The sequence below is a fragment of the Gavialis gangeticus genome, unplaced genomic scaffold (genome assembly GCF_001723915.1).
Source record: "Gavialis gangeticus isolate Ggan-Ray unplaced genomic scaffold, GavGan_comp1, whole genome shotgun sequence".
NCBI lineage: Eukaryota > Metazoa > Chordata > Crocodylia > Gavialidae > Gavialis > Gavialis gangeticus.
In genome coordinates, this window is record NW_017728996.1 from 1966328 (window position 1) to 1977055 (window position 10728).

General features: G+C 50.8%; 1 protein-coding gene across 7 annotated transcripts in view; it reads left to right on the forward strand.

The window, feature by feature from the left end:
• MORF4L1 (mortality factor 4 like 1) overlaps window positions 1-2360 on the forward strand; it is a 55851-nt gene extending 53491 nt beyond the window's left edge. For all 7 annotated transcript variants that reach the window (XM_019503892.1, XM_019503896.1, XM_019503898.1 and 4 more), the window contains one exon: window positions 1650-2360. In XM_019503892.1, the coding sequence (XP_019359437.1) occupies window positions 1650-1734 (85 nt within the window). In that variant the 3' untranslated portion in view covers window positions 1735-2360. The remainder of the gene's footprint in view (window positions 1-1649) is intronic.
• The last annotated feature ends 8368 nt before the right edge of the window (window positions 2361-10728 follow it).

Below are 10728 nucleotides of genomic sequence, written 5' to 3' on the forward strand. Positions count from 1 at the left end.
TCCCCAGGTCCTCTTTCCTCCCCTTTTTGAAGATGGGAACCACATTGGCCTTCTTCCAGTCCTCCGGCACCTCTCCAGAGCACCACGAGTGTTCATAAAGTCGTGCCAGGGGACTTGCAATGACCCCAGCGAGTTCCTTCAGGACTCTAGGGTGAAGATCATCCGGGCCGGCTGACTTAAAAACGTCCAGCCCTTCCAGAAGCACTGTTCTCATGAAAATCGTGCCAACTGCTCTTAAGTGTCAAGCTCACTTACAACTTAGCCCTGATTCTTTTGAGTTGTGAAAACCACAGGGGATTTATTCGTGATGGTGAAGGGCTTAACTTAATTATGGCTTATGCACTGGAGGCACACTGAGGGATCTCCTGGTGTTACACACATGCTTATCCCCAGTAAATGCATGAGCAGGACTTTCTTTCAGTTTTCAAATATCCCTTTGTCTGCTGGAAGCTTTCTTTCCTGCTTTCCTTTTGTTTCTTGATTTTTAAAATAATTGGTTTTTCTTTGTAACACTGTCATGAAGAACTGCAAACTGACTTAATTCTGTATGGGAAGGAGGGTAATACAAAAGCTGTTGGTCACCAGTCCATGGGGCTTCAAATAATGATTGTAAATGAAGGACACCCAGTGGTAAAAGAGCCTTCACTGCTTAAAAATCAGTGCTTTCTACTTCTGTGTAACTGTGCATGTGAGAGAGAACTATTGGGATCGGGGAACACTTTGTCTATAATGCACCGAATCTCCGCAGTGTCAAGATGAAGCTTCCTGAGGTCAGCCCCTTACTTGGTCTAAGCAGAACTGGTTTTACCACACTTACCAGTAAATCTGAAAACTAAACAAGTGGGGTGTCTGATACCCTTGGCATCCTTCATAGAGCCCTGAGTAGCCCCCCTCTTTAAAACCTAGCATCAGGATGCATGCACATTATCTACTTTAAAGGGGCAGGGGGAACTGCTGCTTGTGAGCACACATCAGCTGTTACTTGTGTCACTACAGGATCAAACAGCTAAATTGTGAGTTAAAGTGCTTTAAATTTGACCCTGAATGAAGTGGGGGTAAAGGGGTAAGGAGCAGTCTTGCTACACTTAACATCACTACAGAATCGCACAGCATTACCAGTCTATTACATCTGTCTGTCCCCTAAAGTAGTCGTTGGGTAGGAATACCTGAGCCTACCTTCCAAAGATGGCTGGAGCATCTACTTGGAGGATGCCCTATTACCCAGAGTGTTTTGAATGACTGGCAGACTCCAGCAGAAGACTGATGCTTGATATTGTAGCCGAACCTTGAATTCAGATTTTCTCTCATTGTTGGAGGCCTTGTAATCCTCTCGGCGCTCATCTGCAGTCAGGGTTGCTTGACAGTAATATGTCACTTGAGAATCGGATGTCGGTGCAAGCTGTTGAGAATCTCTCCTTAATCATTGGCTTTGAACAGCCCGGAGCACTGCTGAGTTGAGTTCGTGCTAGCTGATTACTGTCAGACTTCTACGTTTGAAATTCAGGATTGAGCTTTTTGGGTATACAGGCTTCTGAATTGCTGGCTTCTGTATGAGACAAAGTAAGACGGCATAGGAGTGCAACTTGGATGCACTAGGATCTAGGCAACGCAGTGTTCTGATCTCTGAAATGGGTCTTTTTTGTTCCTAGGTATTTAGCGAAGAATTCGTCAACATTGTTTAGCGCCAGTGACTATGAAGTAGCCCCACCTGAATACCATCGGAAAGCAGTATAACGCCATGCTGGCTTAACGCAGTAACCATTAGGTCTCTAACTGTACTGTCTCCTGCCACACTTTGTTCTTCTTTTTTCTATTGCACATGTCCCTGCTGCACAGATTATATAAATTTGAGTGAATAACGTGCGTGTGTTTTTGTGTGTCTGTGTGAAACAAACTGACACTTGTGAGTTTTACCGTGTTCTTCTGTCCGTTCTGAAACGAGCTTGGAGACAGCTTCAAGAATCTGTCGGTGATCGTCTGCGCATCTGTTGAATGCAAAAAAAATGCAAGTGGGGTATTTTTTTGTCTGAGCTGCTTAATGCTCGTGTTTTGACACCCAAGACTTACCTAACTAATCTGCATCCTTACTTAGTGATGGTAAGCCCCAACTCGCTGGGGGTGAGATGCTACTAAGTCTGACTTCCGAGCCCATTTCCTTCCCCAGTGTCTGAAGTGAAACAATTGTTGGTCCATAAATTTTATTCCTAGCCTAGGTGGCTGAAGGATTGTGACTTTTTTTGTATTCTAACATAATGGCAAATGAACTAATGAATTGTTGTATCTTGAGTGTTCTGGAAATGTTTTGTCTTTCAAAGAACTGTTTTACAAATCTTCAAATAAATTTTTTTTTTAATTTCAAATGTGTTTAAATTTTTATTTAATGATTTGCCTAATTGGAGTCTGTTTTTAGAAGAAAAAAAAGTCAAGTGCTCAGAAGTGGTAATCAAATCACTGTTATAGTCGTGGTTTTCAGCATGCTAAATCTGTAGAAAGCATAGTTTGTGACTGAAGTTGAAACAGGTTTGCAGCTGTTGTGTTTAACTTGTTTTAGTCCTCTGTAGTCATAACTGAAAGCAGTTGGAATTATGCATCATTTCGTGCATTTATTTATGAAAGCCAGTTATCTGCTGTTCCTCAATGTTTTTCTGAAAGTCCCTGAGAGAGTTTTGGAAGACTTTGGTCAGTAGCCAGTTAGACTGAGGTGGTGAACAGAGAACCCCATTTGGGATCAATGGCTTTTTCAGAAGTGATAGGAGGCCCCTTAGTGCTATAAACAGCACTCTCCACTAGTAAATGAGCATCATGCACTTGAACTTGCTATCTTTTAATGCAGCAGATTTCTTCCTTTTGGTAGTGAATAATTCAGTGCCTAGCTACTGATAAGGCAACTCTGATGCACTTGGCTTTTATATCTACCTACCCAGAGTGGGAATAGATTATAGGCAAATCCATGGGTGGACAACGGTGTATGTTTATGGCTCTAATTATCACAACAGCCCTCAATTCTTGAATAACAGTAGTTTCAGGTGGTGTGCATGAAGTCACAGTTTGTTTTACACAAGATACTACTCTTCTGCCTCTTTTACATGTTTCTTCTGGGTCCAAATTCTGACTAAAATTAACACTGACATGTATTTAAGAAACTCAGGTCCAAGACAACTTCTTGGTGCTTGTGACGGATTTGGATCAATCCTGTTGGAAGCTGCACAGAATCACAGACAGTTGGGGTGGAAGGGACCTTAGGAGGTCACGTCTAGTCCAGCCTGGGCTACATCATCCCAGCCAAGGCTTTGTCCACCCAGATCTTAGAAACCTCCAAGGATGGAGACTGCACCACGTCTCTGGGTAACTTGTTCCAGTGCTGTACTACCCTCCTCATGAGAGAGTTTTTCCTAATATCCAACCTCAACTTCCCTTGCTGCAGCTTGAGCCCATTGCTCCTTGTCCTGTCATCTGCCCCCACTGAGACCAGTCCATCCTCTTTCCAGCCCCCCTGCAGGGAGGTGAAGGCTGCTATTCAATCCCCCTTGGTCTTCTCTTCTGCAAACTAAATCATAGATTCAAGGGTTGGAAGGGACCCTCAGTGGGCCATCTAGTCCAACCCCCTGCCCCTGGCAGGCAAGAAAAGGGTCACCAAACCTGGGATCATGTGATCCTAGCCAGGTGCCTGTCCAGTCTCCACAATACAGTTCTCTGGTCTTGACTTGGATCAATCAGAGCAGCCTCAAATGCAATGTCTGTTTTTAACCCTTGGTACGTAGCACCAAGAAAAGCTGCAGTGAGTTGAAGGGGTGTGGGTTGTAGCCGGGTTGGTCTAAGGACATGGGCAAACAAGGTTATTTGGGTAAATGGGCCTGAAGTTTAACATCTTGTTTGCAGTTACTGAAGCAAATGTTGAAGGCTTTGGCCACAGGAGGGCACCACATATTGCAAAAGCACGTTGCACGTCCCTGGCGTGGTGCATGCTGTAGGACTTGGCTGGTACTTCAGTTTGGAGGCGGGGGTGGGAGATGCAGGTGCATTGATCCTATTGCAAATCCCCTAGACCCAGTGGACTCTGCGAAGCTGCCAGGAGAGTGCTGCGGTGATTTACCTCTCAGCCAGGCTGTGCTGCTGCTGGTGGGAGGCGAAGGGCTTTGGGGTGAAGCTGAATGCAGCAGCAGGAGGGGCAGAAAAGACCGGCCCTCGGAGGTGGTGCCTTTCTCCCTGTAGCAGGACCCACACTGAGAAGAGCATCCAGTCCTGCTGCCCCTCACGGGCTGCCTGCCAGCCCCACAGGTCCCCTCTGCTGAATGACCCCACGCTGCAGCCCAGCCCCTGCCTGGCTGGAGATGCCAATCCTGCCCTGATCAGGGGACTGGGCTAGATGACCTTGAGGTCCCTTCCAGCCCTCCTTTCCTATAATCCTAGAAAACAAGGGTTGGAGGGGACCTCCAGTGGTCACATGTAGTCCAGCCCCCTGCTCCTAGCAGGACCAGCCCCAACTGGGATGATGACCCCAGACAAGGCTTTGTCTACCCAGGTTTTGAAAACCTCCAAGGATGGAGAGTCCACCACCTCTTTGGGTGACCTGTTCTAGTGCTGTACTACCCTCCTTGTGAGTTTTTCCTAATTTCCAGACTTAACTTCCCTTGCTGCAGCTTGAGCCCATTGCTCCTTGTCCTGTCGTCTGCTCCCGCTAAGAACAGCCCAGCTCCATCCTCTTTGCAACCCCCTGCAGGGAGTTGAAGGCTATTCAATCCACCCTCGGTCTTCTCCTCTGCAGACTAAATAAGTTCAGTTCCCTTAGTTTTTCCTCACAAGTCATGTCCCCCAGCCCCTCACCACTTTTGTTGCCTTTGGCTCCCTGTGTGCCCAAGCTCAGGAGAGGACAAACCCTGCAGAGAGCACCGGGAAGTGCCTCCCTCCCTCAGTCTAACTGGGAGAGTGAACTCAAATGTGGGGTGTGTTTCTGTGCTGAGGCTTGGCTTCCTGTTTCCTTCCTCCTCCACCTCTTCCTGAACGCACTCATCCCACCGCTGTCGCCTGCAAACCCAGCGCAGCGCCACATGCTCCTGCCTGGTAATAGCTCTACTGCAGATGGGCAACGCAGCTCGGGCCTTTCCGACCAATGGGGTGTCTGAGGATGCCCGTGAAAGTCCATGCTTGTGCTCCTGGGTCTGGCAAGTGCTTTTGCAAATCCCAGTCCTAGCAGTGCCTTGAGTCGGTCATGTCAAACGGAGCGTGTGTGTGTGTGTGTGTGTGTGTGACGTGCACACCACAATGGTGGCATCGATGCGCGAGGCACCAAGATGGCGAGCCATGCCCTTCTTTCCTGCAGCCATCACAGAAGGGTACGACAAACGCTGCCATACCACTACTTTCGTTATCAGAGCGTCACCAACATAGGTGAGGCCAGCTAGTCTGCAATGCCAAATCAGGCCGGGACACAGACCATGAGACATGATAGGTGGAAACAGCCAGCTCACCATTGAGCGCGTCACCTGAGCGACTTATAAGGGAGCGCACAGCCGCACCCAGGCGAGGTCGTTCATCACCCGCTTCGAGTATCACAAGGGACGCTAGCCTGATCACCGAGCTTCCGCCTCCCGTTCGCGATTAGCAACCGCTGAACGCCGCTTCGTTGCCGGCCCCGACAGGATTAGCAGTCTACTTCTCTGCATCTCGTTTCTCTCCTCAACGCTCACTGTGAGTAAATAAACTTCTATCTTCAACTCCTCTCTGTCTCCGTGACTATCACCTCGCCTCCAGTCTCTTCGGGCAACGTGAGCTGGACTCGCGTTAACTGTCCCATAGGGAGCTAATCAGCCCTTCTAACCCCGCCGCTCCGGTCCCTTGTGCTGCGAGCGGGCAGCAGCGCAACGTGGCATCATGAACAGGATTCACGGATCCGCTGGTCGCTGTCTGCCCCCTTTCGTCGGGGCTGCCGTGCCACCGATGACGAGACACAACTTTGGGCGCATACGAGTTACCACTCTGCAAGGCCGGCCCCAAAAGACTGCCGAGGGCACTTGTCTCTAAAGAAGGGTCGAAAGGAATGGGCCTTCGAGGGGTCACCAGCTGCTCTCGGCTGCCTGCTCTCAGACCCCAAAACCCTGTTCTGCCCAAATGATGAGGGGCACACTGTGTCCTTGAAGAAAGTTAAGGGGTATGGGACGGGAGACCCCACCCCTGCACAGACCTGGGCCAGAGGTCTGCGACATCTAAAACATCTAGGAGCTCCCATACCGGTCAATTTCCGTTTCCTGCCTGTAAAAGAAGGCTGAAGGGGGCACGAAATGGCCGGGGATCTCATCAGTGACCTGGAGACGCACGGAAAAGTCACGCACAAATGGACGTAAGTGTCTGGGTATCCTCTACCAACACTTTGTAAATGCCGTGCGCTCATACTCCGATCTTGAGTTGGAGTTTTGTGCGGCGGTACAGCAAGTCGCGGATACAGAAAAGAGGAAGTGCCTCCGACAAAGAAGGTGCAGCCACCCAAGGCCGCGCCTCCTGCGCCGTCCGCCCCACCTCCACCATACGGGGTCCAGGGCGTAGAGCCATCAAAAGGGGCTCCGCCTAGCCTCTACCCGGAGCTACCTCCCCCGCCAGACTTGCCGCAACCCGTCACGGCCCTCCCGATGGGCACCACTATGGTCACGGTCAGGTTAGACGGGCACCCAGTGACGATGACCTCCTGGCAAAGCAGGTCCCGGGCAGAGATCCGTGACTTAATCACTTCCACTGCACGACGTCCAGGGGAACTGCCGCTAGTCTGGCTGGGCCGGGTAGTTATAGACTATGGTTACGACCGAGTCGATCTAGAAGAAACCACCGTGATGTTACGCAGTCCCATCTGGACGTCCGGACTGGGGGGATTATGTCAAACCTTAGGAGGCATCTACAACAACTCTGCCCCTCGCCTGTCCCTTAACCCACACAACGACTTTGCAGACTGTTGCCTGCGACTCCACGTCGACAGTTTCAACCTCACCGATGTTTTAGAGGGAACAGACGTCGCTCTCAACCTCACGCGCCAAGCTCGCAATGTAGGGTCAAACCTCGATTGGATGTTCGGCTGGCTCGACATGTTCGGCCTCGGACACTTGAAGAAACTAGCACTAACCGCCCTGATTATTTGCGTCATAGGTATGGCCCTTTGTTTTTTGCTCGGTTTTTTCTTACAATGGCTAAAGTCGTGCCTGATTCGCCTATCTGCTTTTGTATATACACGCTTACTCAGCGCTGACCAAAATAGCTATGAAGCCGTACAAGCGCCATATAACAAAAGTGAATATGATGCTATGGTGTAGACACAGTCAACCCTTGCTGCCTCGCGCAAGGGGGCATGTCACGCATGCCATAATGGTGGCATCGATGTGCGAGGCACCAAGATGGCGAGCCCCGCCCTCCTTCCTTGCAACCATCACAAAAGGGTAAAGCAAAGGCTGCCATACCACTACTATTGTTATCAGAGCATCACCAACATAGGTGAGGTCGGCTAGTCTGCAACGCCAAATCAGGCCGGGACACAGACCCTGAGAGGTGATGGGTGAAAACAGCCAGCTCACCTTGAGCGCATCACCCGAGTGATATAAGGGAGCACACAGCCGCACCCAGGCGAGGTCATTCATCACCCACTTCGATTATCACAAGGGACGCTAGCCTGATCACCCAGCTTCCGCCTCCCGTTCATAATTAGCAACCGCTGAACGCCGCTTCATTGCCGCCCCCGACAGGATTAGCAGTCTACTTCTCTGCATCTCGTCTCTCCTCGACGCTCGCTGTGAGTAAATAAACCTCTACCTCCAACTCCTCTCCGTCTCCGTGACTATCACCTCGCCTCCAGTCTCTTCGGGTGACGTGAGCTGGACTCGCGTTCACCGTCCCATAGGGAGCTAATCAGCCCTTCTAACCCCGCCGCTCCGGTCCCTTGTCGCGCTGCTGTCTGCTTGCAGCACAGTGTGAAACTCGGGGCAAGAGGAAAAGGAAAATGATTTTGGTCAGAAGTGAGGGTGAGATGTCGAGCAGGAGCGTGAAGTTTGTAATAGTTCTTGCCAAAAGCCTCATCAAGCCAGGAGTGTGGCCTTTCTCATTTCCAGGGAGAGAGGGGGGAAAAAGTCTGGAGAGAGCTGTGTTACTCCTACTGTGTAAAGTGCAAGGGGGAATGGTCCTGGGTATCATGATAACAGTGTTAATCACCAGTGGTTATTCCTTCTTCCTGCACTAAGTGTAGCTTGACCAGAACCTGTCCCAGGCCTTGGCTGTCACTTGGCCAGCACAAAGGCGTCCATCCCTTAACTTCAACGGGGGTCATGGCACCGTTTCAGAGATGAAGGGGGTCCCAGGTAAGTGGTGCCCCAGCTGGTGTGCTAAAGGTCCCTGGGGTTTGGAGCCCCAAGGGGGAACTGACCCCCCGTTCCCGGTCGTTACGTGAACTCCCAGGAAAGCTGCATGAGAACGTATCTGCCTCCACGCAGTAGCAGTTTGCCTGGCCTGGGCTGCGTGCATAGGGAAGTTTGTATGTCCTCCTTATGTGCTGAGGCCAGCACTTACAATGTTTCAGAGCAGTCTCGCTGCCTGGAAGCCTCATCAGTTTAAAAGCCCTGCAGCCAGGACTTGCTTAGCATCTTGTACTCTTTTGAGATTTTGCATGTCTGCATCCAGGCTCCTGACCGTGAATCATCTCCTTTATTAACTGCTCACTGGAGAGAGACACTGCTCCGATGGCCTCTCAGACAGAAAATGAGGCCATTAATCGGCGTAATCGCCTGCCTGCTATTTTGGCTTTGCAAACCCTGGTAGTGAGAGAGCCTTGCACGTTAAAACCATGTCCCCTGCACGCTCCAGCGCGTTTGTCTTGTAGGCAGGCAGGGATGGCCGTGCTAGTGATACAGAGGCTTGAATGCCATGGTGGGAAGGAGCTGCCATCCTTCTCTCAAGGGTGCTTGCATGTACTGACATTTTTCTCCCATAACTGCTCCCCTGCTGTCCTAGCCTGTTGGCTTGTTACTCCCAAATTCATATCTGCTTTCACTCTTTCAGGAACCTGCGCCGTGGGCTGACCGGGGAAGATTGCTCGATAATACTGGAGCTGCGGCCTCGTAGGGCATCAGGGTGCCTTGTGAGCAATGGATGCCTCCTGCCAGGCTCCTATGGTGAGGGGGGCGTGCTTTGCTGCCTTTCTGCCATGGTCTTCTGGCTTTCATGCACCCACCCTCAGGAGGCAGAGGTCCTTGGCTGGTGGTTTGGAAAGGCACCTCAGGTCTCTGGCTTTTGGTCTGGGAGGTCCAGGAGCACTCGGTTTGTTTCGTGGTTGTACCCTGCGTGTCCCCGCCTGCCTCCCATCACGTCTGCGCAACGTGCAGTCTGAGCCAGCAAGGCCTCTGGTGCCCCTGCCATCCCAGTAGGAAAGCAGCCAAGACACGGAGGAAGCTGCTCCTGACTGAGCTGTGTATTTAATAACATACTGTGGGCCAGCACGGGAGCAGATGAACTTGCGCTATATATATAAATAAAAAAACCTGGCTAAATTAACAGGATGAAAAGGGTAAGCAATCCAAGACACAGCAGTGTGAGTTCATGCAACTACCAGGAACATGTGCCGGGGTGCTTAAGCCTCTTGGAGGCATTGGGTGTTGACCACAGCCCAGGTTGGGGACTTGGACTGAGCTGTGCCAATGCTACAGCTGGTTCCTGACTCAAGGGTCTTGCCCTTTTGCTCAGGGTCAGACCGATGCCAGATTTGGGGTCAAGAAGGACATTTTCCCCCACATGGTCAGGGTGGTATGATTGGGGGGGATTTGCCTTCCTCTGTTGTCCCCTACCTGGGATCCCTTAAGCATATATTGACAACATTTCATAGAAGCAGGACACTGTCTGCCATGGTCCTCCTGCAGTCCCTGTGGCAGGTTTGGGTGTGATGTCTGTGTTGTCAGGGTTGATGATTGTCTTACCGGAGTCTAGATGATGAATTATATGGGCTGGTTTGCACAAGGCTGATCCTGCCTCAGGCAGGGGTTGGACTGGATGTGATCCCTGCCAGCCCCACGGCTGTGCGAGTCTACGGTGGGTGAAACATTGGAGCGTGAACCACAGTTACCCAAGGGTCTTGTCTGGGTGAGGGGGGACGGGAGAAGGCAGTGAAGTAGATTTAGAGACACCCAGGTTAGCAAGACACATCTGCAGGGTTGGCTACATAAGCATGTCTGCAGTTTTAAATGAAGAGTTGACTAAAAGTCTCTAGTGCTTTATCCACTCTGTGTTTTGCAAATATTATCGAACCAGAGACTTGATGGCGAGATTAACGGTGCCGTATATTACACGGGGGATGACGGACCGTGAGATGGAGTCAGTGTCACAGACAGGCGCCTGTCCCCAGGATGCTCCATCTCCTGACCTTGGAAAAGTGCCCAAATGAAGCAGCAGCCGTTCTGTCCTGGGTGTGCATCATAAAGAGCCCACGTCACTTGGGGCGATGTCCTCCCAAGCCTGATCTCCGAGTGCATGCAGCGTGTTTAGGGGAGGTGGTGGTGCACAGTGAAATGGGAGATAGAAATCCCCTTGCCCGCCACTGCTGCCAGCCCCAAGAGACAGCAGCCTTTTGTTGGGTAACCTCCCATCTCAGTATTTCCTGATAGCTTGTGGTCTCGTCCAGGAATGACAATGCCAGCCTTTTTTTCTGCCAGTCCTGCTATACCAGCAAAGGTGATCTAGGCTGACCTGGACAGGCTCAGCAAATGGGCG